We start from the raw sequence: 27994 nt of genomic DNA, 5'->3' as shown, positions 1-27994 counted from the left end.
CCAACGTTTTGGAAACATTTTACTGACATAGAATTGAAAATCATCAAACTACTGCATTCAATAAAATGTAGGATGCTAATGATTTGAAAACGACTGCGTTCTGTTTACAGGTAACTCCTGCACAAGAGAGAAACTTCACTGATGTGGCTGCAAACACAGGGACTGCAGCTTAATGTGTGTTACTGACGCAGGACAGCGTCAGCCTCACTGAGGGTACAACTCACACACTTCAGTAAAAGACAACAAATAAAAGATCATTTTTTTCCTTTCTTCTTGGTATTTTTGTCTTTAGCTGGTTCTTCTTCTTCCTTTCCTGACGCAGCTTTACTTCTCTTCTTTCCCAGGGGCGTCTTTGCATACCAGCTCTGTTGGAAAAAGAAATCCTTTTATGATTTTAATGTCAGTGACAACAATACTGTCAAAGAATGTAAATGTAAGCAAATCCTAAAGAGTAACTTAACAACCTCTAATAATCTCGTGTCTAACCTTTATATAAAGTGATCCGCAGTACTTTTAGTCTATTTTTAGCCAGAGTAAAGCGGGCTTCAATATTCTGCTTCTCAGCCTGTCGTTGAGTTACTCTTTACATCAAAGACATCCACGTTACCTTCAGGGCCTCCTCCTCCTCCTGGAACACGGGGTCAATCTGGGCTAACGGGGCGATAAACTCGGCTGCAGTCAGCGGTCGTTTTGCCTGCTGGAAGACTCGATGTTTGGTAAGAACGCTCTGAATCACTTGGACGATGTGTCCTGGAGTATAGCCGTCAGAAATCTTTGCCAGAGAACTGAGGTCCAACGCCTCGGTCCCTTCACCTCCGTGTTTTCTGATCAGCTGCTTCCACAGGACTGAAGGCAAACAGAGTCAAGTTTAACACCAACGTCGTCGAAATATCGTTACATTCATTACAAAAACATGACGTTTAATTGTCTTTACTGCGTCTTGAGCCGTAGTCAGGTCTTGGGATGAGGAGGATTTTGCTGAACATTTTGCACAGAGACTTGATCTCGGCGCTGTGCGGGTCTCGAGTCGTTCCTATGATCAGAACGCGATCCTCCCCTTTGATCAGCTTCAGGAACTTGGGCAAATCTTTCTTCAGCCGCTTAGGGTCCAACTATTAACCACATGGAAAAATCAGCTTTACAACATTTGTACACAACGACAATCCCTTTGTCTGCTTTACCTCTTTTTCCTCTTTGGGGATTTTCCTGTAAAACATTTTCTCTGCATCTTCGATCCAGATCACTGAAGGCTGCATCAGTCTCGCAACCTGTAAACGATCAGGAGGAACTTAGCAGGATGCAAATGTTCATGGTGATGTGGGTCATTTCTGCTGCTACGCCAGCTGAACACAAGCCTGTCTTTAGATGCACTCTAGTCTGTGAGCCTCAGCCCTCTTTCTTCCGCCTTATTTGGGTTACACTCACGCTGCATTTTTCTATGCACTGGCTTCTTTATTCTGCTTGACATTAACCAGTTTGTCATGTAAGTTCATTAAGGTTCTGCCTTCATAACTTTGAGTCTTTAAGATAATGACAGAAAAATCTGAATGCAGTCTGATTTTACCTTTTTTAAAGTCTTTAAATCACCAAATTCTTCTCATTTGTGCTGCACACGCGAGATTAAAAGCATTGATTGCGGTTGGCCGTTTCACCTTAAACACCATGTGAAGCATCATGGCGAGCCCGCTCTTGCCTGGGTACTTTCCGGCTGTGTTCAGGGGAGACAGATCAAACAGGCAGGCGCCCGTCTCGTGGCAAACCGCATGGACCAGCATCTTTTTACCCACACCCGTGGGTCCGACCAGCAGGACCGACTTTATCAGAGGAGCCTTCTCGTGTACCACCTGAGAGCCTGAAAGTGACGCGCATGTTATTTCAAACTACAGATGTTTTCTGTCCCGTTGATGTGAAAGATCGGTGCTGGCTTTAATACCTAACGGCAGAACTGCGTACAGAGATATGACTTGTCGCACATCTGACAATGACGGCATGGGCTCAATGTCGTGTTGCCTCAGCGTGGTCCCCAGGTAGCTATAGTCGCCTAGGGAGTATGCAGCAAGTCACCTGTTTGTTAGTTTCACATCGACACAATACAAATGTTCTGCAAAACCATAATCAGTGAATAAATCTCACCTTAACAAAGGCTGGGATATAAAATGATGTAATAAGTTACAGCATTTTATTTAATCTGTACTTAACTGAACTGTGACGTATGAATATAGACAGTCGGTGCAAAATCATCAACATTACATCGAACGACTGCATGAGATTAGTTTTAGCAACGCGAGCCAAAAGAGGGCAGCACATCCACGCGCCATAGTTTCTACTTAACACAGCTCAGTGGTGAACTTCCTGTGGAGTACCAGCACATCATGCACAAGCACACAAAAACAAGTTACAATTAGACAAAAGCATTTCTGTCACAGTGTGTCGTGTCTTACCCAAGAAATCCTGCAGCTGAACATTACGTGTCTGCTTCAGTAAGCCCTGCTCCACCAGCTCCCGACACAGAGACTGCAGAGTCCTACAGATGTGAATAAAAGATGAAATCTCTTCTGCATTGTGCTGAACATCCAATCAGGCTGCGCGTGACCTCACCGATCAGCCGTCAGGTCTTTTTCCTTTTTCTTCTTCTTTCCACTCTTAGAGCCTTTCTTCTTCTGCAGAAACAAACACAATCAGCAACACGCTTCAAGGAATCAGCGTAAACTGCGGCCGCCGTCTCTCAGTCAGGTACCTTGGCGTTTGCTTTCGTCTTACCGCCCTTGTCTTTATCCACAGACAGCTTCCACTCAGCCAGTTCGTGTCTCATCTGCTCATCGACCTGGTGCGAGCAAAACATCACCAGTGAGTGAGGCAAACCCAAGCATTGCATCAAACTCTCTGTTAAGACCAAACGAAATGTTAATTTAAGGCTAAGCAGAAGCAAACGGGTGTTTTGCTGTGAAATGAGCCAAGAATTGCTTTTACAATGGTGGCTCGTGTGCTGGAGCCTTCGCCGCACCTTCACTCGAATTTCCGCCTCAATGACTTTCCTCTTTTCTTCCTTGATCAGCTCCGGGTCGTGCATTTGGTTAAAGTTTCCGTACTCGCTGCGATTGTGCCAAAAGTCTGAGGATGACAAAGATGCAGACTCTAAGTATGCGCGTGAAAGGTTGGCGCTGCTCATCAGGACGCAGCGTGGGGGAAAAGCGGCTCGTCACTTGGAGGCTGGAGAAGTCACCTGGATGAGTGACGAAACTGAAAACGTCCAGATGAACAGAACTTACAGAGTTACTTACCTGCATGACTCAGCATGCATCAGGATAAACTGTGATACTCACAAAGACTCATGATTGGCCAAAACAAACAAAAACCTTTACGCTTTGTTGCAAACTGGATGTGAATCACGAGTTTTAGTGTTAAAGGTTTTTAACATTTAAACAAACTGTCAGTGTTTGGCGCTGGACCGTACCTGCGTAGATTTTACTTTCAACTTCGAGGTCCAGCAGAAATGCAGAGGGCAGCATCTTCAGCCCTGCCTCCTCCACCTGATCGTGATGCAGTTACAGCGATGAACACAAAGTGAAGCGTTTGGTTTTGCTTTGATTGAGCTCAATATTTTGCTATATTCTTATCTAAGATACAGTAATAATCATTTTACAGATTGTTCTACTAAATTAAAAACAGCGGTGTCTCCCCACCTCCTCGTCTTCCTTCCTCTTGTCACTTTTCCCCTTTTCCTTCTTTTCTTCTTTTCCTTTAGCTTTGGCGTTGGCCTCTTCTTCTTCTTTTGCAGCAAATTCTTCCAACAACTAAAAAACCCACCAACGCCACTGTTTACGAACAATATTAAAGCACGAATAAAACCTTTAAATCAGACTGGATTCTACCTGCTGAGGGGTCTTTTCAGCAAAAATGAGGGCAGAACCTCCATCTTCTTCATCTGGGTAGTCTGGAAATGTTCCTGTAGCATTGCTAAAACATCGAAGATTCAAACGTGAAACTAAACCCACCAAGTGTGAAAAAGCTCCGTGACCAGAGGGAAAAATCATGGAAACAAACTCTCTGCCAGCTTACCGGCACTCAGTGAACCACTGCTGAATTTGCACCTTCATGCTTTTGCTCATGTCGTCCCCTTCCACATCCCGTAGTTGGTTCATGACATCCACTGTGGCCTTTTGGTAAGCCTCCTCGTGCTCCATCTGTTTTACTCGTGTGGAAGCCGCGATGGCCTGGGCCGTCATTTCCGCAGGGCGTGGCTCCTCATACTTTGGATCCATATTCTAGAACAAAAATTCAGCACTCTAGTGTTTTCTTATAAACATTAAAAAGTATCTTGATGAAGCCGCATTTTACCCACCATTCCCAGAAGAATCATCTCCTCCTCTCTGGCAGTTTTTGTCCTCTTCCTCTGCACGTAGCCCTTCCACACCTGCGAGTACATTCAATTGTACCTGTGAGCATGAACGAGTGCTTGCACAGAAAAAGAAGATGGCACGTGACACGTGGTGTGTGAGTAACGATGGACCTTTTGGATGCAGACTGCAGCGGATTCAGCACTTTCTGCTCCAGGTTCCTTGATCCTGTACATGGTGTTCATATTTAAGTTTTTCATGTTGAACTTTGCCCTTTCACGTCCTTGTCGTGCCCGCTCTGCCACTTGAATAATCTTCACTGCCTCCTCTTGACTCATCTTCTTGGCCATTACAGGCTGTGGGGACAAAAATAGAACAGACAAAAGTACGGGAACACCTTCTGCATGACGCCGGCTCATTAAATGTAACAGTTGTTGCATAAGCGTGTAACAAAATGACAGGAACAAATTAAGCGAGAAAGTTTCAGGGCTTTAAAAGATTTGGCTGCTTTTCCACTCACCTCAGGAGTTTCAGTGACCTCCGCCATTTTCAGGATGTCAGTCAGCATGGCCTTTCTTTGCTGCACCTCTTTGCTGCGTTCACTGTGAAAGTAGCGAGGGATGGGGATCTCGAGGTCGGCCTAACAGGACATCAGAGTAAACAGTGGTTACTATGTTGGTCCTGGGCGCCGGTGTGCAGAAGCTTATTTTGGTTTTATCTTGAACTCAGAAATCAAACGTACAGGTATGAGCTTCAAATCATGAAGCACATCATCCATGTAGTGGTACTCTGAAAACTCTTTCTCCACCATTTCATTTTTCAGCTCTAACACTCTTCCCATCACACTTTCAAGAGCTGAGTGAATAAATCTCCTCTTCTGAGGGTGGACCACCAGGTCATAGGCTTTCTCCAGCTGTCTGAAGATTTGAGTGTAGCGCACAAAAAGCACGGCCAGACGCTGGAAGAAAACGACTCTGTCTTTTTCAGGGCGCGGGGGCTCAGCTGGTAGTTCTTCTTCTAGCAGACAGCTCAGCTCTAACTGGGCATCTGCCCACAGCTGGTTGTATGTCCTGAAAAAGTGGAAGCAATCTGATGAGTTTGTGCCAGAACGAACAGTCTGTGAGTGAAAGGTACATAATGCAGGTTAGTGATTGTTCAAAGAATAACAAGAATAAACGATCATGACTTGCAAATGCGAATAACAACAAAGCTAAATATTTAAAGAGCAGAAACCAGCACACGTGTCAGCGCTGCTATTCAGCTGGAGTCTCATTACTCATTGGGATTGACAATAATAATAAGACCCTTTATTTATTCTGTGATCAAATATGCTGCTAAATTTGAAATATCCCTGCTGTGATACTTTCTTTAGTTTGACTTACTGGGCACAGATATTTTCACGTTTTACGCACAACAAGCAAACATTAAACACTTCACAACAACAAGCACGTGGCTTTTGAACAGGTTACCTTTGCGACATATTTAGATAGAAAACGTGTCTCTAACCAAAGAAAGGTCCCACGGAGCCGAAACTAAACCAAGGTTAGCTACAGCTAACGTTAGCTCAGCCTTCAGTGCGTGGTCTGTTTCCATAGTAACAGTAACACAGGAAGTCTGTCCGCGTTGAAAGTCGTGTTTCGCTCCGCATACCCTCCAAAGGTGTCAAGATACCTTTGGGCTCCAGTTGAGCGCCCCAGAAGACAGTGGTTATGTTCAGGGACCAACACCTGACGCACAGTGCTTCTTCTCCACAATTAATATAAAAACATATAAACATCTACACCAACAACAATAATAAAAACAGTAATGTCATCTTCCTCCTCCTGTGCTTTTTAAACCACCAATAAACATCGAATGACGAAATGCACATCTAAAGCTTCCACATGAGCTCTTTACGCAACTAGGTGACGTGAATGCATGCAAAGTGCAAACGTGGATCTCTGTAAGCACAAATAGAAGCCTGTTAATAACTGATTACACATGAAACAATGAATCAATCTGAAGACTTCACGCATTAATAGATTTGCCTCACTGTTACACTCATACAAACTTTGTATTTTAAACTGGATTGGAGCCACAGTTCCAGCAGCTGAGTCAGCAGGTGTGTCTGTATCAGATGCATCTGAAATGTAGCGACCCACTAATTACACCACTCCGTAACCCTGCCACACCTGTAGGTAAAGTTTTAGAGTTATACACGGACATGACTCTGTTCAGCATGTGTGGGAAAAAGCCGGATGGCTGCTCCAGGAGGCGCAATATCTGCGGCGCTTAGGCGGTCACAAGACTTGGACATCGGTGAGCAAAAACATCGGCACGCTGACAGGTCAGCTAGAAGCTCACATGCCCACAGATTCTTCACTTCTCTGCACCCAACATCCAACAAGTCGCTCTTTTTGGAAAAGTGGACACTCGTGCGCTTCCGCGCCACGGTCTTTGTCGGGTTTTTTTCTTTCTTTTTTAATGGAAGTTATAGTGCACGGGGGACTTTTTCAGATCTTCGCCCATTATTGCATCTATAAGAGGGTCGTTTTTATTTGCAAGTAGCCTGTCCCGTTCAACTACAACTAGTGATGTTTTTGGTGCGTAAAGGAGTGGCTCATGCCTAAGTGAGCGAGTGCCACTGGAAGAAATTACACCAAAGATGTCAACATTGCTTTCCCACCCACTCAAAATCGATTGTATTACCTTCAAGAAGGTGGCTCCTCGTATAAATAGGAACGCATTATTTCAAGAAAGACGGTGGTGAGCACAGTCTGTTGGCTTTCTCTCCTATCGGATCGGAAGAATTTGCTGAAGACAACTGTGTCCACCCTCCAGGACATAAGCATCTTTAACTCCTAAACTAGTAAGTTTGAAGTTCAGTTAAATGCATTTGCGTTACTCTTGTATTAAACAAGGGGAAAGTGGAGATTTTTTAGAAGTTACCTATTTTATCTCCAACATGCAGATTTTATTAATTTTGCTGTAATAATGAAAATGTGAAGGACTTCAAATATCAGTGCTGATTCGTCCCTTCATGTAAATCATAATGCAAACTGTCCAAGTGTGTTTTTGGTCAGTCCAGTCAAACAAATGAGGCATTTCTTTTCGTGTAATGACTTTCGTGTAACAAAACCCGTCTGCTCATGCTTTCAGACAGTAAAGTCATGCAGGTGGAAAGGAAATGGCACGTACTGCTCACTATCTTCTTTCTGCTCATCACTTCGGGTCAGTGTATGGACAGCAAGGAGGACAAGCAGAAAGAACGAAGGACCCTGTTGGATCTAATCTTACAGGTTATCAGAGACAGCCAGCAACGGGAGAAACCCATCTCCAGGCGCTGTAGCAGTGGACTCTTCACTTCAGCACAAGACATGAAGTTCTCCTCCCGGGAAAAGCCTTTCTATGTCCCTAGGCTGGATAACAGTAGACTCTCAGGTAAGCTGATAAGATTTATTTTTAGGTTCTGATGATGAAGGCATAATCCCCATTTTACAGTTGGGGACAGCTGTCAGTGTTCTGGGCAGTGCTGCACGCCTTATTCAAGAGCTTCTTTTAGCTGAATGGAAACTGGTTTGTTCGAGTTAAATTTTGTAATTTTGTGTGTCACTGGTGCTCAGAGAGGTCAGCATCCACATCCGTCTGGCCTCAAGTGTCCAGCTAAATTTAAAGTGGTTTCCATGAACACAATGCAGGTGTGCTTCATTTTGAAGACCTGTTTTCTGACCATGTTTCTTCAACACGTGTTTAACTGACTGTTGGACAGATGGAGATGTGGATAGGCTGATTAAGGTAGGAGGGGCATGGTGATGCTAAACTTGTGAATGAGTCATTCAGTATGATTGGACTCTTTAACGTGAGTGATGAGCGCCCAACATGCACACAGGCGCTGTAGTGTCCTGGAAAGCATCTCCGGTCACATTCACGTCTGCAGACAGAGCAGATAAAGCAGACTGGTTGTGCTGTGTCACGTACACGGCATTGCATCAGTGATACTCTAACTAAAATACTTTTTTGACCGTTATGGAATGAAGAGCCTGTATGAGGAGACTATAAACACTGGACTTTATTTATCTGGGAAGACTATCCAGAGCATGTTACTGAATGTTGCCCTTGCGACATTTAACAGGATTTTTACTAAAACTGAGTCGTCTCAGACATTTCAGTAAATCTGCATTAATGCTGCAACTCTTCAAATATCTAAAACCTGGCAAAGAAGGTGCGCTCGAATGTGATAAAGAAAAGGAATCCAGAAAATCCTTTTATGCAACTGTTTTTATCGCTTTAACAGACTCAGAGAGTAGTCGAGGGCTGTGCCTCACTGGTATGTGTGGGAGTATATTAAGGGCTAAGTTAACATAATGTGCTGTTTATTTCCAATATCAGACTGTGTCCAATACCACTATCAATTAGATCCTGTCGTAGAGATGTTGTGCAGGCGTTATACAGCTTAAAATCTTGGCTCCAGCTCATGCAGTTGGAAAAGTACCTTTCAGACCACTGACTGGATGGAATTCATCTTTTGAGGATATAAAAAGCAGCACATTAGCAAGCGGTGCGTGCAACGCTACCAAAGATTTGTGGTCACGCAAGGATGGATGTTTTGAACACAACGAGGAGGAAAGAGAAACATCGATAAATCCACTGATGTGTGCGGCACACTCACCTCTTCCTCTACAGCTACGGTTGTTTCAAGAAACACGCCATGAAGCCAGGCACTTATTTTCTAGCTGGTTTTATCTGTTACATTGTTACAGTTTAGGACTGGCAGCTAAAAACAGTGTCGACACATTCACTAATCCTCCACATATGTAGACCCTGAAAACCTGACCCGTGTTGCTCTTATGGGTTGTCTTCTGTCCGTCTTCCTAAATTAATTTTGTAATATTCTCTGTGATTTTTCTTAGTGCATCTAAGTGATTTTCTTCCATATTTATCCCCCCGTAGAGCATTGCACAAATCTCTTGCTGGAGGGTTAATGTAGCTACTTACTTCTTCTGATGGGCATTAAACTCCCATAAAATAATCTCTTTAGCCTGTAAGCATGGCCATTGTGTTGCCTGGATGGACAGTTAATACAAACAGAGGTCCTTGGTGTCTTTATGAATACACAAAATTTCCTCAGAGTGCAAACCGTGGACAAAAACACGAGTGTGTCAATCAGTTGGAGAAAAACTACATTTGGTGCACATCTGAGGAACTTAATAGAGAATGAATAATGTTCATTTATGATTCTGCAGTTGGGACGTGTGCAGTAAAATCCAAAAACATTTCAAAGTTATTAATAATGCAAAGCAGCTGTGCATCGTCACGTAAAGCAGCGACACTGCTGAGATTCTTGAAACATGATGCAGGAGGGAGACTGTTAACACTGACGATCCCTCCGTCACTGTGGTTCATGCATAACTTTGCTCAGATGGTGAGAAGCTAACAGTGAGTTTCTTTTCCAGAAATCTTTTCCAGAGATGCAAACATGAAAGAGAAAATCATTGAGCATTTTGGAGGTAAGAAACCAAAGACGACACTAGGAGCACAAACTCTGTCTCTAATGCAAGACCGTTTGTTTCTGACAACTAACTGTCCCAGCATTGATGGCACTAATCCAGTGCAAATTCCTCCTTTTGCCCCTGTGAAAAAAATCCTTTTCTTTCCAAGCCAGCATGCAGTCTGCTCAGGTCATAGAAAACATCACGAACACTGGGGGCTGCAGTAAGTTAAGAAAGGGTTGCTTGTAGGGCAGCAGTGCTGAGAAACAGCACATGGTCTGAAGCTGACAGTATTAAGCTGAAGGCAGCGGCACATTAAGCTGATTATTTGTCTCAGGAACTATGTGCAGGGTTCATGAGTGATGTGAAAATCTGGAAGCTTAAATGTTAGATGTGCTTCTAATTGAAGACTCGATTCCCCTGCACACTAAGGCCAGGTCCAGCTTTAGTTAGCACATGTCTGTTCACATTAACTGTAAGCTTAATTACACCTGCAAATAAGATTCAAAAATGATTGCTTTATCTGATGAGACCTTTTTCTGTTAAGCAGGACCAGTCAAGTTCTCATCGGAGTGCAAAACACACTTTCATAGAGTTTATCACAACACGAGGGACTGCTCGACACCAGCATGTATGTATGACTTCTTCTCCTGTTCTGTTTCTGCTGATGTGCTCGATGATCTCTGCGCTTCCTCAAAACCTGCTTTTACGGGTTTACTGTAACGTCTTAACAGTTTGTTTGGGTTGGAGTTGTCACACTATGACATTTAAATCAACTACCAGTCAAACCTGATCCGAGTTCAGTTTATGAGTGCTAAACTCTGTGCTTAATAAGACAAACTTTATTGCTTTAAACTGTTCTTAAATTATAAAGTCATTTTGATTTGTGGATGAGGGGGATATACACCACCGCTGGCTAACATTTAGGGAGTAAAAACTGTAGTGATTGAGGGATATCGTATCTGTATTTATGCCAGAAGCATAGATAGTAGAGGTGGGAATCACCAAACATCCCACGATACGATATTATCACAATACTTAACGCACGATACGATATTATTGCAATTTTTTAAAATATTTTGCGATATTCAGATTCTGTCCATAAAGGTAAACTTCATCAATATTAGTTTTATCTAATAACAAAGTCTCGCACTCAGTCTTTCTCTCATCTCAGTTTTATTGTTGACAAACTGAACGGTTTGTATTACAGTCTAGTCCAACTTAACTGAAACCATCTGGTACAATTACAGCTATTCTGAACTATGCAATATGGAAACTATGCAGCCCCTTCAGCAACTGAAGAATTTGAAAGTAAATTAAAACAAAATATAATTTTACATTAAATAAAAAAGTTTTAAACGTAATTAAAATAAAACATGTCTTAAATTAAAATAAGTAAACTGTCATGTTTATTTCTGCCAAAAAACAGTTAAACACATTTGGACAGCGTCAGGATTGTTGCTCAGAAAAAGGATCAACATGCTCTGAAGTCAGAGCACAAAAACCTTTTTCTGTAACAAAATATCGATTTGTGCTGTCCCTGCATCGATACATTATCAGCAAACAAAATATACGATACTACACAGTATCGATTTTTCCCCCACCCCTAATGAATAGGGGATCATATCAGAGCGGCCGTCCAAACAGAAGCCTGAATCACTGTCAGCCTTCTCTGTGACAGCGATGTGACCCACGGCCTGCAGTACCACACTAAACTGTGTGATTTACAAGACTGACTGCAGAAATCGCAGCTACACTGGAAATGAATCGTTCACGTTATGTAAAAAAACTGTGAGTGTGTTTTTAAGTTCTTATGCAATCGTTCTTACTTCTGAGATCAAACCTGCGCACACGCAGCATTGAAATAAAACGAGTTTGACACTTGAGCTGTACACGATAACGCCGAGGGTTTCTAGTAAAAGTAAACAGAGCTGCAGGGATTTCAAAGCTCAAACACGATGTTTTATTATTTGATTCTGTTGTTAAGACAATTTGGTGATGTATTATGAAAATCCCGGTCTTCCTTCTGGGATATTAATGATATGGGAATTATGAGGAAACCGTCCACAGACATCAGTGAGTGCAGACGGTAATGCTGGGGGTGTGCGTTTGTCACACAATAAATTAGAGCGAGAAGCTCCTCCTCTTCCTGATGCCTTTCACACATGTGACCGAGTCAAACAGGCATCAAACTACATCACATAATCAGGATTGTCCCGAGGTTAAGGAAGTTTATTTAAAGCCTGACAATAGTGAGACAATGCTGGCCAATGGATCACATACAGGATGCTGGGTTGGCCCAGAGGATTGTGGGACGCAGTTCATGTCACGCAGATATTACAGATGTCAGGGTCAGAAAACGGGACTCTGTTTGTATTTCAGGAGTTATCATGTGGCAGCAGCGCTCAGAACCTTCTCTTAGGTCTATTTCTTTTTATATATGTATGTGTATGTATATATATACACAGACATACATACATATAATTGGCTTTTTATCTTTTACCAGTAAGTTAAGTATACTTTACTATAGATGCCACAGCAGAACACGGTTTAACAAGTATTTCACTGTGAACCTGAGACCTCATGTCTACGTTACTATTTTTACCACAAATCAAAACGTTTCATGTTTGTTTTTTACTGATATGGTTACCAGGGAGGCGTTATATTAACATCATGTTTTTCTCCCCAGATTACAAACGATGTGCGAGATTGCTAACACGATTAGCGATGAGTCCACTCTGCATGCAGTCCTAGATATTGCATGTAAGTTTTTCCTGCTTTCCTGACTGTCATCATTTGTTGTCATCATCCTCTGAATAGACAATAAACGAGGTTAAAGAAGACAGAAATATTAATTCAGAGGTCTTTGTTGCTTTTGGTCAGTTTAATTGAATGTGTGATACAGAGCTGGGGGGGGGGGGGGGGGGGGATTTAAGTAGAAATGTTAAATTCAACATTTCTTTACGTAAGAAGACTGTATGCTTTGATGACATGCTAGCCTGTCAGAACAGGGTTTAAATTTAGGTCTGTAGTGGAGTGAGAGTCAGAAAGAACAGAGCTGCAGATTTTATACATTCAGTTCTCTTTATGCCAAACATGCACATTAGAGCATGTAATTCATGTTGTCAAGCACATGTGAGGAAATGGCACACAGAGATAATAAGACTTCACCCGTGGTCTCCTGCATCCACAACAACAGAGGGGTTAAAGTAAAAATACATACATATATATATATATATATATATATATATATATATATATATATATATATATATATATATATATATATATATATATATATATATATATGTGTGTGTGTGTGTGTGTGTGTGTGTGTGTGTGTGTGTGTATAGTCTTTTTCCATGAACGTCACTGCTTCCCGACGTTCGTGGGAGAAACGCCACTCGTGTACTTCCTCACACTAAATCAAAGTCAAAAGTCAAAGTCAAAGTCAACTTTATTTGTCGATTCTGCCACATGTACAGGACATACGGAGAATAGAAATTGCGTTACTCTTCAATCCCTAGATAAATAGCAAATGAACATTTAAATATATTTAAATATAAAAGTGATTAAAAAATGCAAGTAAAATAATTAAAAAGTAAAAATTTAAATAAATACAATTTTACATATAACAAGAAAGCTATATAATATACAATATAATGGGTAAGTGACATTGAGTGTAACCAGGCAGTGTAGTGCAAATAGGCAAATAGTGCAAATAGAGATTTAGTAGTGTACGGTAAGAGAAAGTGTAACAACAAAGTCTTATGAGGTAATGGCAGTCCAATGCTCCACAAAGTGACTGGTAACTGGTGCAGGCCAGTGAGTGAGTCAGAGATCTATTAATACGACCGCTCTCAGGACAGAGGACGGACATCAGTGGAGTAATTTACGACGCTGTCGTTGTCAGGCCTTTTTAAAATTGATCTTCTGTGACAGCAGGTCTGAAGGGTTCACTGCTGTCTAAATGCTGCAGCGTAAACGCACACATTCAGTACAGGAAATTAGCTGGAGAGTGATTGCTCTTACAGTTCATCTCTACAAGCGGTCATCTTGGTTCATTGGATTTTTCTGTAGTGGAGTTGGTGATTATAAATTTGAAGAGGCTGACACATCCCAGGTATTCAGTTTCTCAAGTGAATCAGATAATAAGATCCTGTCGGCGAAATCTGACAAATGTAACAATCAGAGGGAATATTAAAGGATTCGTTATGTCGTCATTCTGGTCATTTCTTAATAGAGATGTTAGCAGAATTACATCGTTGAGTGGAAAACAACAAAAATTTGCATGGAGGTGTTGGAGGTGAACGTGGAAGTATAATTAGTTTTCTAGTTTTAGTTTTCTAAATACAGTTCCTGCTTTGCGGGGGCGTCTTAGCCTTCTTCTGTTTGCCTTGCAGGGAAAATCTGATTTGCAAAATGTTAGTAATGAACAAATCTACTGTAGCTAGCCTAGCAGTCGTTAACTGTTAGCAGAGGAGCTTCTGAAAACCATCACGTTTGCAAATAGAAAAGAAATATACCGTGGGAGACAGGAAGAAGAAGAAGCAGTGTAATGGCGTGCAGCAGTGGTGCACAAACACGTGGGGAGTGAAAAGGAGCCTGTTCCAGCTGAACTAAAGGATGCCTCAGGGTCACCTGATCCTAACTGTAAGGAAAAGCCTGAACTTGCATGTACGCTGGGGGTGTCTATCTCCTGGATCCACAGTGGGAGCTGCTTCCACAGAAGACGCTCTGCCTCCCATTCTACAAACTCTGGGAGCCACAAGCAAACATGCAGTCTGAAAGGATGCAGGAAGGAGTGACGGTTCATCCTCATCAAGGTTTTGTATTTTCTTTTGATTGCAGGTCCCAGAATAACAGAAGAAGGATCGACGTGGTGCCAAGGAAGTGCCTTCAAACCCACAGCAGTCATGAGAACGTGGTTGTGTTTCTAGTGTTTCTACTTTCTGTTGTTCTCGCTGTCATCGACGGACGCCGTTGGTTGTTTTTGAATGGATGTACCTGTATATACCATGTATCTGTAAAGAAATATTAATTTAATATTAAATGCACCTATTTATTGAGAAGGAATGTATATAATAATTTCACAGTCATTCAAAATTTGATTCTTTTTTGGTTATTACAGTTATGGATGAGGAAGAAGCTTCTTTTCTCATCCATATATAAGACTCCCACTGTTATACTGATGTTACGCTCTGTCATTGACTTCATTACATTTTATTTGGCACTGGAGTGAACTAAAGGATGTGGCTGACATTGAGAATATATGGAATAAGAGCAATGGTGATAATGCACTGCAGTACTGAACAATAAAGAATACTGAAGCACAGCATGTCGCCATCATTGAAGATGAGGGGAAGCTGGTGGAGAGCAGTGTGATTAAGCCAGCCTCTCCAGTTTGCAGAGGAAACACCGTTCGGTGTCCTGAAAGAGACTGCGTTTCATTACAGCTGTTATGCTGTGGGAAAGCCACAGCCAGTGGGTCTTTATGCTCCTTCTGGCCCGAGTATTTCTTCTTCTTTCAGTTTTCAGCACCTTTCTGACGCTCTCTGAACAGGGACCACCATTACTAAACTCTCTCCTCTAACTGGAGCTTGTTGCAAAATTTCTGGCAGATTCCTCTGCTTGTCTCTGGCAATCACACACTCAATCTTAGCTGTCAGATATCTTGGACTCGACGGGATGTTGAGCAACCCGAGCTCCAAAGAACCAGCTTTGGATAAGCTCAGCAAAGGTTTGATGAACTCCTCAAGTAGTCACACGTGAAAGGCATTTTTCAGAGTTGTAGCTGTTGATAGGGAGAATCTAAATTAGCTGCACGATGGCTGATGGTGGGCTTTGAAAACATCTGTGTACCGTGCGGAAGACTTGACAAATTGGCTCTGGCGAAAGTTTCTTGCAGTTTACAAGTGCAATCAAGCAGGGAAAGAAAACCGTTTGAAGAAAGTTTGTTCACGATCATCAAAATTCACTGATTGAAACGTGCTTTGTGTTCAAGCCTCAGGCCACCTGCTGTATCAGTTAACAGGCTGAACTGAGCGTAGTCTCCAACTCGTCTGACTTTGTGCCAGGAAAGAAAGAAATGTGTGTTTTTTTCTTCCAGAGGTTCTCTCGTGTTTTCTTTTAATTGAATTCACTGTGAATTTCGGGGACGGGGGTCAACTTGGCTGTGGTTACAGTACAGAGCGCTTTAAACTGCTGACAAAATAAAAAGGTCAGAAATCTATTTCTCTTTTTCATGTCGTACATTTGTGCTCTGAGAACAGTGACAGTGATTGCTGTTTTTATTTGGGGAGTGAAATAAATGACCCACGTACACGTGAGGATGCTGATAAGCTAAGAAAACATACCCTAAGCCAAAGATTACAACAGCTCTGTTCTCACGTCAGTATGTCTCTGCAGACTTAGCAGGAAAGTGTTTCTTACAAGGGATCATGCATTATTCAACAAAGTTTGGCCTGTTGTGGGATCGTTAAAAAATCATCTGCAGCGGACATCAGTTCAAAGGGTTGTGAACTTAAACTCCGTTGAAAATATGTGGGTGGGGGGCGGGTTGGGTTGTTTTTTAGTGCTGATGATGTACAGATCCTATCAGTGCAATGTTTCCAGCATGATAGGAGATGTCCTTGTGCTGCAGGGCAATAAAATCGGTGATAGCCTCCCTTCCACAAATCAAAGTTGCTTAGGAACAGACGAATCCGGCTCAGAAATTTATGCCCCACCAAAAACCAGCATATTGCAAAACCAAATAGCCGAAAGGATCCAGATGAAGCACTTCCTCTGTGGCGTACTGTGCGGTAATGAACTGGACCAATTAGGCAAAAGGGTGATGTTTTCAGCCCAAACTATAAAAGGATTAGGAAGCTAAAAATACTGCTCGCACCCCACGGGATACACTGGGGATCCCTTTCCCTTCGGGCAGGCAGAGCAGGGACACCGGATCCTAATCTGAGGAGGATATCACTTATCTGGAGACAAACAGCACAGATTAGGAGAGGAGACAGAAGATGCACAGGGGACAGTATGTGGGAGGGCGTTAATACAATTACACACAAGCACCAAATCCTTCCTCTGGTGCCTCTGAGAAATGCTGCTGTAATAAATAGCAAATAGAGACCAAAGCCATGCCATTTCCTTCCTGTCAGGCGGTACCGAGCTCCATCAGAGCTCAAGACCAGTGAGGAGAAACGTGTTCATGGAGCCATGTTTAGATGGAGGCTGGAGGACACGTTGCTGTAAACTTCGGGCCTTGTTCGGATGTGATACCAGCTCACCAAGTGGATGCAATGCTCCCATTCCTGCAGTTTTGTTAGCCATTTGGCACTTACTAACATATTTCATGCTAAAACCTAAATATGGGCTCTTATGATGTAAATATCAAAGCCCTGCCCCATCCACAGAAGAACACTTTGATCCAAATGCTTGGACCCCAAGGCTTCATTCAGTCAAACCGCCTTATTTATAGTGATCGCAGTCGTCTTGATGACTGTAAAATTGCTGTCGAGGGTTCATTGATTCACTTCATGTCTCATGATTAATTCATCTCTCTTCTCATGTCTTTTGCGAAATGCACAAATCCTACATGAGTCACCAATAATGTCAATTCAGATAATACATCCTTCATCGGGAATCTGACAGCTGAAAGACGACTGCATTGTCATCTTCATCATCACAGTCCAGTTCCTTCGTGGCTTTTTCCATCGTGCTGAAAGAGCCGTTGTGGGTTTGAGTGATGTGAAGAAAACACCTGTTGTTCTTTTGTGTGTTTATAAAAAGATTGTTTGGGGATTCTGTGACCCCTGCGCAGCCTGGGCCGGTCCGTGCCGTGCCGTGTGATTTGATGAGAAGTGCGCCGCCGCAGCTGTCTGTGCGCCAGCCTCTTTGATCGCGTGTCCTGGAGGTGTTGGAGCTGTCTTCCTGCCACCCCCTCTGCATGCCCCACACTGAGTGTGCTGCCACGGTTAGGTCTGAACGCACCGATTAACTTCAAGGCATCTTTTTTTTCACCCAGACGTGACATATAGTTAAGAGTTAATTTACGGTCAGTTTGTTCCCATTATGTGGAGAAATTACATAAACCGTCCTTTTTCATGATCGTTAAAAATAAATGCTTCACATCACAGAACATCAGCGACATCAATGAAAGTGATTTGTGCACGTGGAATATCGTTTAGAGTAATGTTTCTGGGGATTTTACTGTGTTTTGAATTCATGCCAGAGCCACAGACAACCGACGATAAACACGTCATTTTCCACAAGATGCTTTCATTTATTTAGCAATTCATCTATCATATAATTACAAACTCTTCTCAACCTGTGCATGGAAAAAATAACGGCTCCATGCGGGTTTGAAGTTTTATAGCCGTGCCGAGTCCGGCCCAGCCAGCTGGATGACTTTGGGAACATGTGAGAGGGTGAGGGAAGCTTTTTTATTCCAGGGAACATTGTGTTGCAAGTCATTTAGAAACGATCGAGTCCTGATCGCTGTTTTCATCCGAGACGGGGCTTCAAACACAGTTTTAGAGGCAGACAGAGAAAAGCACGATCTTAGAGAGCTCTGCTGTGTTAACTGATTATTGAGAAAAGTGAAAATCACACTGATTTAATGGTCAATAAAATGTGACTTTAAAAACTGATAACGATTCATCTCATAAGTCACGACTCTTTGCCTCCAGTACTGCGCAGGACATGTTTATGAGCTGTTGCACACAGACGCACAGACACGTTTCAATTGTAAATGTACTCAGATACTTTCTTTTGTTTGTTTTTAACAGACTCAGCGGGTTTATTGGTCTGGCTACCTGAGAACTGCCTGAACTACTTAAAAGACTTTGCATCTGGATGTGAGAGTTCAGTGATTTCTAACAAAGCTAACCTGCCCATGGACGCTAACTTTGCTGGCAACAACTTTGCAAAGAGTATCCAGGAGGCAGATCTGGTCAGTCTGGCATTAATTGTGGACATGCATTTTGTCACTGGTTTGTCTATTGGCTCCAGCTTTCCAGCTGTCCTCTCATCCAAAGACTGTTATTTCAGACAACAGAAAACAACATGGCAATAGCCACAGGCTACCTTACAACCATAAACTGTGGGTGCACATGTCCATCTCTTTTAATGAGAATCCCCCCGATGAACAGAGCACTAGCAGAAATCCTTGTGGTCATGTCCCTCTGAGGTTTGCTTGTGCAGCCTGTTTTTCATCTACATTTTATTTATTTTTGAGCACCCCGTTATGGAAAAGAAAGGTGCCCGGTCCATCCACTTTAATTCCTGCAGGCAGTTCCCATAGCTCTGCAAGAGGCTTCATGACAAGCGACTCAATTGACAGGAATGCAAGAGTTTCTTTATGGGCTTCCAGACCGTAGAGTTTCCTCATAGAACTGGATTATTTTAATTTATTGCCCACTAGTCATTTATAGCTACTATCCATGAAAATGACGTGAATGTCTGGATAAATCTATTCATATTTAAAATAGAACAGGGACGAAGCAGCGTTGAGAAGAGAGCCAGAGAAGAACTAATAACTGAATTAAAGTGGTGTATAAACATGCGAAGAAACACAGTGCATCATGGGAATCCCAGCAGCCTGGCTGCCTGTATCATAACTAAGGATTCCTTGGTTTGTTTAACAGCTTTAAACAAAACTTTTAACGAAATGTTTGATAAATGTAAAGAATATTTGCTGTATAACCTTTAAATCGGAATTCACTTTGTGGTGAACGGTGCATGAAGCCTTTCTAATTATTATTATTATACTTTTATAATATTGTCCTGTGAGCTCTCTGGGTTGTATGTCTGAATGAAGGCGCTCTAAAACGGTACAAAAAACCATTTATTTAATAAACAATAAACCCAAAATACATTTAATCATTACCTAAAACAAAACAACAGTTAAACAGGCGTGTAAACAAACACGATTTAGCCCTTTGTTCCTGAGTGGTTGAATTTTTATCATTTGCTCTAAGAGGTGATGAGTCTCATTTACATGCTGAAGAGCATTCCTATGAGTTGGGTCCAAAACGTTTCTGGATGCATTTGATGGATAAATGTAAAGATGAAGCTCGGTATAGTTTTAGCTTCGGCTGCCTGTCGAGCAGTCAGCAGCTAACACTGACTGAAGTGGCTTTGTGTTCAGGACTGCTCCTTTATTTCTCTTTAAAAACAATAAGTACATGCTCTCACAGCGGTGACCTGCTATTACAGACTTGCTCTTGAAACAGAGCATCAACCCAGTAGTTCCATTAAAGCTGTTGTCTTTGTATGTGTGGTGAAGTATCCGTGGATTTTCCTGTCCCAGTCTGACCCTTAAGGCCATGTTCATGGTCTTTTCTGATTACCAAGATACAGACAACAAAGAGCAGCTTACATAACAAAGTTACTGCACTGCAGTATTCAGTACATACTCGGTGCTCTGCAGTTTCCATCAGGATGGCAGGCAGCAGGAGGGCACAGTGCTTAGTGTAGAAAACATCAAGCATGGAGACAGCTGAGGTATTCAATTATTTTATTGTCCACACAGGTGGTTTGTCCAACGTGAACAAGCATCAAGGCAATGATGAGGAATGTCACACTCACTAAAAGTTCATCTAGATTATATGTGTCACAAGTCCTTAAAATAATAACATGTTACATATATTTTGTATAGAGCGCTTTGAGTCCATTTACCAAATATTTATCAGCAGAGAAATCAAATTAATTTAGTGTAAAATGTGGATACGATGCTTTTATGTTAAAAGGACCAGCTGACAGCAGAAGGCCACTGTGGTGAACACTGTCCTGCAGCAACACATCTAAAATATTCACATGTTCTTATTGCCAAACTTTAGAAGACCAACTATTCCCCAAAATATGGTAAATGTGCGGGCAGCAGAATCAGGCTGTGACAGACGACACGATGGCGGCCGACAGCTTTCCATGTGTCTGCACAACGCTTCGTCTCAGACGGACAAAACAGCAACGCAAGAAGTGCAATCGAAAGGTTCTGGGAGTGTTCCCGTTACGTGTGCATCAGCTCACACGCTGCCATCAGAAATAAAAACGTCATGTTAAGAACGTCTTTATTATTAGGAAACGTTTTGGCCTGAACAAAATGTGTCAACATCAGAGTGTTTCCTTTCCCTGTTCTCGGCTCCGTTTTTATGTTTCTGTGACTTTGTTACCTTCAAAGCCAACTGAGGACAAAACCTGCAAATTATGGCGAGCTCTGCGGCTCTTCGTGGACCGCCCCGGCTTCATTTTACTAAAGGGCATTTACTGGCAGTAGTCTGTAACTCATCCCTGTTGAATGAAAACAAATGAAAAAGTAAATAATAAAAACACGCGGAGTCATTATTCAGAGACATGTTGCACAACCAACATCAGGAGTGCACGTATTTTGTGACCAGTGCCAGATGTGCCTCTAAAAGTTTAACTGCAGACCTCAGAAGCAGCACTTTGGGAATTCAAAATAAATAAATATACATCCATTAAAAAGCTGACTTCCAGGGAATGTGTCAGGCATGGCAGGAGAAGAGGAACAAAGCAACTACTTGGAAAAGGACGGCGGCCAAATTTAAACGGGTCACAGTTTTCACTTTCTTACGGGCTCAGGCTCTGAACCTTTCGATCGCACTTTTCTGTATCCACTGTCAAGTTCGTACGTAATAAAACCGACGTGAAATAAACCAGCAGAATAACAAAAGCAAACTGAAAACAGATGATCGCTCAGAGAATAGGCTCCGTGTCATTCCAGCTGACACATGCATCCTTCCACCTGCAAGAAGAGCAGACTCGTCTATTACAGCTTCAGAACTCGTTACAGGATTAAAAGGAAAAGCAAAACATGTCGAAACATTTTATGGTTGTTTCAGGGATCTGTCTGTATGACGGCTCTCACCTTGTTCGGATGCAGAGCTCCAGAGGAGGAGTGAGGTCAGTATCCACCTCCTGACTGCTCTGGGACAATCTGCCGACCGCTAAAAGTAAAAACATTTTTATTTCGCAGCTTTAGGAACACTCAGAAGCAACGACTTGAAAAATCTGACTGAAAACAGGTCACGATTAACCCAACACATTTTAGACGTCATGTAAGGCAGCGGTCTCCAACCTTTTTTGTGCCACGGACCGGTTTATGCCCGACAATATTTTCACGGACCGGCCTTTAAGGTGTCGCGGATAAATACAACAAAATAAAACCAGTACTGGTACCGAAAAAAAGAAGATTTATTCATAACACACGTGGAAAGACCCAGGAAAACCGAGTACACGATAAAAACGATGACAAAATAACGCTGAAAACCGATAAAACCCTGAAAACCAGACATTTCACACCCGAGCCTCTACTCTCGCGGCACGGTACCAAACGACTCACGGACCGGTACCGGTCCGAGGCCCGGGGGTTGTAAGAAGACAGACTGGACACACGGGGCTGCAGACAAAGACAATCAGATAAACGATGCTACGTACAAACAGTGAGGCGGATCTCCTCCTGCTGGTTGGCCAGTCCATCGAAATAGTAGAGGTCGAACTCCGTGCCGCCGCCCTCGTTGGTCAACAGCTCCCTCTGCAGGCCAAACAGCACGCTGAAGTGGCTTTCACTGCACACCACCCAGATGGGGTAGCGTGGCGTCTTCAGGTAAGCTCCTACCTTAGAAGGAGAAAACCAATTGTCTTTGATCACATCAGCCATACAGAATCACTGAGTGATGCAATACGTGTACTGAAAGCAACGCAGGCATTACTGCTCTGTACGTAAGCCAAACCCATCTTAACCATTTATTCCCGACGACCTGATGTAAAGACGTCTCGTGTGTAAGACGCCAACGAAGCGAACTACGACAGAGTCGACGTAACAGGTCGCCGAGCAGAGCAGCAGAGGAGTGAAGTCAGACACAGATGGTGCTCCAAGACTTCATGAGTTTGGAAGCTCTGCACCGGCCAAAGAAACAACTACAACAGCTTTGAAGGATTTGGGTGTTTCTGGAGCTTTTGGTGTCCCGGGTGTGCACAAAAACAGCTGAGCCGTGACGCAAACCCATATCCCCCTTATTCAAACTTTTCAACTATGAGAGGAAAACCCTGCTCACCTCAGGGTGTGACCTGACCAGACAGTCTGTGAAATTCAGCCCCAGAATAATGCTGGTGGCCTTCCCGTCTGCGTGGACGGGGACCAACTGGTCAGGAGTTCACTCATTTACCAACACGCTACCAGTTATTACGAAAAATCCAGTTAAAAATGAAGATTTTTGAGTACTGGTTTCCAAATGCTGCGGCACATACGTTTACTTGAATATCATATAGATTCTATAATAGTTTAAGAATATACTTGTGGCGATGCTCCCATCATCAGAGTGAACAATGGGCCTGAAGTCAGGGCTTGTCGGTGTAACATGAATCAAACTGGGATGTGGTCTGTTAGAGGCTCGGTGTTTCTCACCTTACAGATGTTATAATGTTCAAACAAGGACAGCAGGCCGACGTCGCAGTGACCTTTGATTCCTTTGAGCAGAGTCATGTTGCCGTTGCCCGAGTCCAGCTCCACGTCATCATCGAACACATTGGAAACTGCTCTGCCACACAGCAACAGGTTGACCAGCTCCTGGTGAGAAAACACACAGTTATTACTGCGTCGTGTTTCTGTTACCTCCTGTAAAGCTTAGACAGCGTGGCGCGTACTGTCAACACGTATGTTTAAAAACAACAAAGACAAAATGAAGAAATGTTCCTCTGACAGCAAACGGCGCAGAGAGCGAGCGGCCTCGGCCGAGGGGTTCATTGCTTTTTCACTGTTCAGTTAAAGAGTATTGTTTAGGATTTAGTGACACCTAGAGGCGAATCTTCCAAGCTACACTTCAAAGACACCTGATGTCGCACCATCACTGCAGATTCACAGCCCAGAAACACAACAACACTGTGACAGCTTTAAAAGCAGCTTAGAAGCTGAAGCTAATGAATCTTCTTATATCCAACTAGCACAATACCTGTGTGCAGTACCCATGGGCTCCAATCAGCGTGGTGGTGGGCACATCCATATCTTCCTGTACTCTAAAGAAAGAAGAACCACATCATAGTTGTTTCACAGTCTGGTTCCAGCTACTTTGTTCTGCATAAAAGATGTTTTTAAAAAAGTACTTTTGAATGGACCGCGAGAGAACAGCAGACACAGTCAGCAGCACGCAGCCCAACATCCCAGGTTCAAACTGTGGGGAAAAAACAGATAAAAAGGAAAGTGGAGGATAAACGTTTGTGCCCTCGAGAGGGAAAAGGAGAAGAAATGTGCTTCTCTCACTTGCTCAACATGCTGCTCAAGGATCAACTCCAGATCTTTGAGGTTCTCCACAGTCAAACAGGTGATCTAGAACAAAGACAAGTCGTAAAACGTCAACAGAACAAAGTTACGGTTACGGCTCTGAATCTTACGTAAGTTTGACAAATATCATTTCATGAACCTCACCAGTTATCTTACATTCATTCTGATTAGCTTCAGTGCAAATATAAAAATGTGTACCTTTTCAAGCACCCCCTCAGATCTGTAGGGTCGAGCTGGGGTGAACTGATTTCTCCCTGAATTTCTGTTTCCAAACAACAAAACCACAGCAACACCTTCATAAACGTAGCGACGCGAGAGCAGACTCACACCAACGCAGTTCCTAACATCTGCACAATATCTGCAGATACAACACCAATAAAACGGCTGTGTGCTTCAGTAAAACTGGAGCTCTCACATTGCAACTGTGGCTTGCTTTTCCTCGCCAGCCCTCCACAAGATCTCAGCCAGAGCCAAAACGAGACACTTTCTCCTGATGCTGTTGGACGGTCTTAATCTCCTGAAGGGGGAAAAAAATCTCATCTGAGCGAGAAGCTCTCTGGTGATAGTACGGTTGAAACTGAAATACAGAAGTCACTTGCTGAACATCATTCCCCCGTGTGAAGTAACTGGAATAAAGTGCTCGCAGGTTCATGCCATGAACTAAAGGGTGGCTTACTGCAGGCCCGTGGTACAGCTCTCAGTGCTTTCAAACAGCAGTTTCTTAAGAACAAAGGCTTGAACAGACGCCAGAACTCCACAAGGACCTCCCTTAAAAAATTCAAAGCCACAATTAAATAAAGCCTGTGAAAATAAAAACAATTTAAGCATCCGGCTTGATTGAAATCACCTTTCTCTGCACAATCCCATATCTGAGGTCATGCGTGTCTGAGAATGTGAAACCCTGATTCCTCCACTCAATATTGAAACAATTTAGGCTGGATCCAAGAAGAAGTGTTTTTAATTCCTAGAGGGAATAAACGGAAAACAAAGACATAATCAAAGGCAACTGCAGAAAGTCTGCGCAGCAGCTTGAGAGAAACCCACCGTGGCAGTGCCCTGGTCCATCGGGCGACCGGCGAGGCTGTGTTCGGGTAAGGTTCCCCGCAGAGGGGCGTCGCAGAGTTCTCGCAGATCGTCATCATAATCCTCGATGTCATCTAAATAATTAACACAAATATATCCTTGAAAATCAAAAGTTAGGCACCGATTTGTTTTCAAAGGGCGAGAAACAATCAGTGAAGCCCCGGACCGCACATACAGAAAGTATTTGCCCTAAAATAAACTTTAATACTAGATGAAGACAGCCCAACGCCGTTTTTAAACGATGAGTTCACTTTTAATGGGAAAAGATTATCCAAACCTTAAACTAATAACTGCTTGTGCCACCAACAGGAATTTTGGACCCGTTTTTTGGCAGAATTGCTTTGATCCAGTCACAATGGGGGCTTTTTTTTGCAAGCCCCTTTTTGTTTAAGGTCATTCCAAAAGTATGATTGTTTGTTTTGCTGCCGGTGTGCTTCAGGGCTTTGTGCACTTGAGCTTCACAAACAAACGTATGATTAAACCTTCTCCTTCTGGATTTTATAGCAGAGAGCAGAATTTGTGGTTCCATCAATTACAGCAAGTCATTCGGGTCTTAAAGCAGCGAGGCAGCCATCTAACTAATGCTACTAACTCATCAGGGAGAGTCAGGGTGTGGCTGCTGACATCCACCTCAGCTTTCCCGAAAATGAATTAACCACGGGTAATTTATGAATAAAGAAGGTTTGGATAACTTTTAAAATCTGCGCTTTGCATTTACTCGGGTTATCACGCTCTAAGGTTAAAATTTGTTTGGTTTTCTGAATGCTTAGGTGTGACAAATATGCAAAAGAAATCAAGAAATCAATAATCAGAAAGGGACAAGCACTTTTTAACAGCCCTGTACTGCACAGCACTTACCCAAGACCATCGCAGACGCATCCAGATCAGCCACACTTGGCCTGGTCTTTGCTCTAAAAAAGAAAACAACGTGTAAATATTGAGAACAAAGCCTGGGAAAGCAGTGAGCATGAGGCCATTACTTATTATGTGGAGTCAAACAACTTAAAGCTATTTTACTTTGCTGTCGTCACCATGCTCAGTCTCACTCGCTCAAAGCTGTTTTCACTCGGTGTTCTCTGTGAAACGCTCAGCGCCTCGCGCCCCGCTCGTACACGGTCAGCTGAGCCGATTTCACTTCTGCTGCCTTGTAAACTTCCAGTCACCAAACGTCCATCCTGAGTGGGTCTGGTTTCCTCTTCTCCTCTGAGTAGCGGCTGGGACACCTTTCGACTGTTACGTTTTCTGTTTGATTCCTGAAAGGAGAAAGTGGAGGATTAACAGCAGATGAGCACGCGATCACATGTGTTTTTAGGCATAAAAGCTTTAGTACCTGGGGTACCGGTCCAACCAATATGCCTCTCCTAATGCGATTAGTTCTGCTCCTTTGGGTGGTCTCAGAGGTGGTTTTTTCTGGTTCTTTTTGGATTAAGCTCTTCTTGTCTTGGAGGGAATCCATCGCTGGATGGTCTTGTTGAACTCCTAAGTCAGGACCCCGGAAACCTGTCTGATTATTACTGGACTTTCTATCGTTTGCTGGCATCAGTGAAGCATTTGTAGCTTGAGAAGGGAATGTTGCTGTTATATCAAGCCTGTGAAAGACAACAGCATATTCATTTAAGCACATTATTACAAAAAAGAAAGTAAAATCAGTAGAAAATAATCACAAACGCTGCCTGTAAAATACCTCGATCTGGTCTGTTTGCTTGGAACAGAAGCCGGGCTGCGGTCCTCCTCTCCTCCATTATCCATCGAACTAGTTTGGGCTCTCCGTGGGGAAACCTCACTGCTCACTGGTTTCTCATTCTTTACTTGTTCAATGAGATGCTTTACAATAACCTCCAGTAATGTTTTCAGAGGGTTATTTTGAAGCTGCAGTGACAGAGAGATCAGCTACACACGTTACCTGTTGCGCACCACAGCAGTCACCTTGCAGCTTTAACGCTTACCTTGTTCTTCCTGTAGAGATCCTCAATGCTGAGAATCTGCCTCAGCTCCGACCTGTTGTTGATACTGGCCTCTGTGCGTGGATGCTCCTCATCCATGCAGGCAATAGTCCTCTTCAGCCCCTGAACAACATTTCCAACAAAAAACAAACAAACTGGGAATTAGTCTATTTATTTCCCCTCATATTGCGAAAGCTTGCATCTTGGTCGCATGCTCTCCCTCGTGCACTGCTGCTACGACTACATGCACGTTTTCTTATTTTAAATAAAGCAGGGCTGCTTACAGACACGCTCGCTGGACCAGAATCGCATCGACACAAACTCGCAGCGGAGCTGCAGCTGGCTAGCTAGCAGTGTTAGCGGTTTGCACAGAAACGCTGTGATGGGCTATCAGTCTGAATTACCACACGTTAGCCGACTCACCTTACGACTCAAATACTCCCGTACAAGGGACGAAGACACCTCTTCGACTGAAGGGACCATGCCGAGGACGAGTCTGTCCGTGTTAGCATACATGATCAACGAGAAGCGGCCATGGTGTTAGCAAACAGCAGCGGGATGCTGCGCCGACAGCACTGAAGAGCTGAGTTAGCTGCTTATTGTTAAGGTCTTAATAAATCATAGCTGGGTACAGTTTAGGTTCAAACAGGGTGAAAAACATGCAATCTCCACTCGGTGTCGTGGGGTGTCCTCGCGGGGGCTACAGCTCCGTGAAACTGCGGCCCTTTCTGACCCTGTACGGCTGCGTTACCATGGCAAAGCTAGTCGTTCACGGACGCTTCGAGCTTTTTTGATGCCCTGGGCTACTTTAGCCTTGGTGCCCTTCTCTCAGGTTTGTGGGTACAGCTTCTATCCGGTACAGCTCGGTAG

The 27994-nt window shown here is 43.1% G+C and overlaps 3 protein-coding genes across 8 annotated transcripts; 1 reads left to right on the top strand and 2 right to left on the bottom strand.

The window, feature by feature from the left end:
• Positions 1–6: 6 nt before the first annotated feature.
• Positions 7–7115, bottom strand: LOC146546290 (dynein regulatory complex subunit 11). 3 transcript variants are annotated; one of them, XM_085264581.1, is made up of 19 exons: positions 7026–7115; positions 5080–5407; positions 4858–4977; positions 4511–4693; positions 4343–4414; positions 4060–4265; positions 3873–3957; positions 3684–3794; positions 3455–3530; positions 3005–3111; positions 2738–2824; positions 2599–2660; positions 2442–2524; positions 1934–2041; positions 1653–1852; positions 1182–1268; positions 935–1112; positions 608–846; positions 7–365 (listed from the first exon to the last, which is right to left on the bottom strand). In XM_085264581.1, exons 2-19 carry the CDS (start codon positions 5176–5178, stop codon positions 255–257), a joined length of 2214 nt encoding a protein of 737 aa, XP_085120707.1. In that variant the 5' UTR covers positions 5179–5407; positions 7026–7115; the 3' UTR covers positions 7–254. The 3 variants fall into 3 exon arrangements, with proteins under 3 accessions (XP_085120707.1, XP_085120705.1, XP_085120704.1); XM_085264579.1 differs by lacking the exon at positions 7026–7115 and adding an exon at positions 5844–5979; XM_085264578.1 differs by lacking the exon at positions 7026–7115 and adding an exon at positions 5807–5964.
• alkal1 (ALK and LTK ligand 1) lies at positions 7047–16055 on the top strand. 2 transcript variants are annotated; one of them, XM_085264582.1, is made up of 6 exons: positions 7047–7185; positions 7476–7757; positions 9770–9823; positions 10353–10436; positions 12495–12568; positions 14657–16055. In XM_085264582.1, the coding sequence occupies exons 2-5, from the start codon at positions 7487–7489 to the stop codon at positions 12557–12559; spliced, it is 474 nt and encodes a 157-aa protein (XP_085120708.1). In that variant the 5' UTR covers positions 7047–7185; positions 7476–7486; the 3' UTR covers positions 12560–12568; positions 14657–16055. The 2 variants fall into 2 exon arrangements, with proteins under 2 accessions (XP_085120708.1, XP_085120709.1); XM_085264583.1 differs by having other exon boundaries at positions 10356–10436; positions 14657–16047.
• A 4242-nt stretch (positions 16056–20297) lies between these two features.
• Positions 20298–27994, bottom strand: mindy4 (MINDY lysine 48 deubiquitinase 4). Of its 3 annotated transcripts, XM_085265177.1 has the most exons (18): positions 27548–27993; positions 27128–27247; positions 26866–27050; positions 26512–26770; positions 26199–26434; positions 26040–26092; positions 25143–25255; positions 24946–25062; positions 24775–24866; positions 24514–24615; positions 24297–24360; positions 24078–24143; positions 23921–23988; positions 23770–23833; positions 23226–23387; positions 22256–22436; positions 21687–21765; positions 20298–21563 (listed from the first exon to the last, which is right to left on the bottom strand). In XM_085265177.1, exons 1-18 carry the CDS (start codon positions 27638–27640, stop codon positions 21515–21517), a joined length of 2103 nt encoding a protein of 700 aa, XP_085121303.1. In that variant the 5' UTR covers positions 27641–27993; the 3' UTR covers positions 20298–21514. The 3 variants fall into 3 exon arrangements, with proteins under 3 accessions (XP_085121303.1, XP_085121305.1, XP_085121304.1); XM_085265178.1 differs by lacking the exons at positions 20298–21563; positions 21687–21765 and having other exon boundaries at positions 22274–22432; positions 27548–27994; XM_085265179.1 differs by lacking the exons at positions 24297–24360; positions 24514–24615; positions 24775–24866; positions 24946–25062 and having other exon boundaries at positions 27548–27992.

Source organism: Mchenga conophoros, linkage group LG23, assembly GCF_057382185.1.
Source record: "Mchenga conophoros isolate Kocher_MC1m ecotype Shallow Benthic linkage group LG23, M_conophoros_male_GT1.1, whole genome shotgun sequence".
Classification (NCBI taxonomy): Eukaryota; Metazoa; Chordata; class Actinopteri; order Cichliformes; family Cichlidae; genus Mchenga; species Mchenga conophoros.
The sequence above is the reverse complement of the archived record's forward strand: the minus strand, read 5'-3'. Positions and strand labels throughout refer to the sequence as shown.

What these genes read in the sequence shown, in the direction of transcription:
- mindy4 (XM_085265177.1), bottom strand. Translation starts at nt 27,640, where the DNA reads ATGTATGCTAACACGGACAGACTCGTCCTCGGCATGGTCCCTTCAGTC. An exon ending in GGGAGTATTTGAGTCGTAAG is followed by an intron (nt 27,248 to 27,547) that starts GTGAGTCGGCTA and finishes AATGTTGTTCAG; the next exon opens with GGGCTGAAGAGGACTATTGC. An exon ending in AACATTATAACATCTGTAAG is followed by an intron (nt 22,437 to 23,225) that starts GTGAGAAACACC and finishes TCTCCTTCTAAG; the next exon opens with GTAGGAGCTTACCTGAAGAC.
- LOC146546290 (XM_085264578.1), bottom strand. An exon ending in CTGAAAAGACCCCTCAGCAG is followed by an intron (nt 3,795 to 3,872) that starts GTAGAATCCAGT and finishes TGGGTTTTTTAG; the next exon opens with TTGTTGGAAGAATTTGCTGC. An exon ending in GTACGCAGTTCTGCCGTTAG is followed by an intron (nt 1,853 to 1,933) that starts GTATTAAAGCCA and finishes CGTCACTTTCAG; the next exon opens with GCTCTCAGGTGGTACACGAG.
- alkal1 (XM_085264582.1), top strand. Translation starts at nt 7,487, where the DNA reads ATGCAGGTGGAAAGGAAATGGCACGTACTGCTCACTATCTTCTTTCTG. An exon ending in GGATAACAGTAGACTCTCAG is followed by an intron (nt 7,758 to 9,769) that starts GTAAGCTGATAA and finishes TTTCTTTTCCAG; the next exon opens with AAATCTTTTCCAGAGATGCA. An exon ending in GGACTGCTCGACACCAGCAT is followed by an intron (nt 10,437 to 12,494) that starts GTATGTATGACT and finishes TTTTCTCCCCAG; the next exon opens with ATTACAAACGATGTGCGAGA.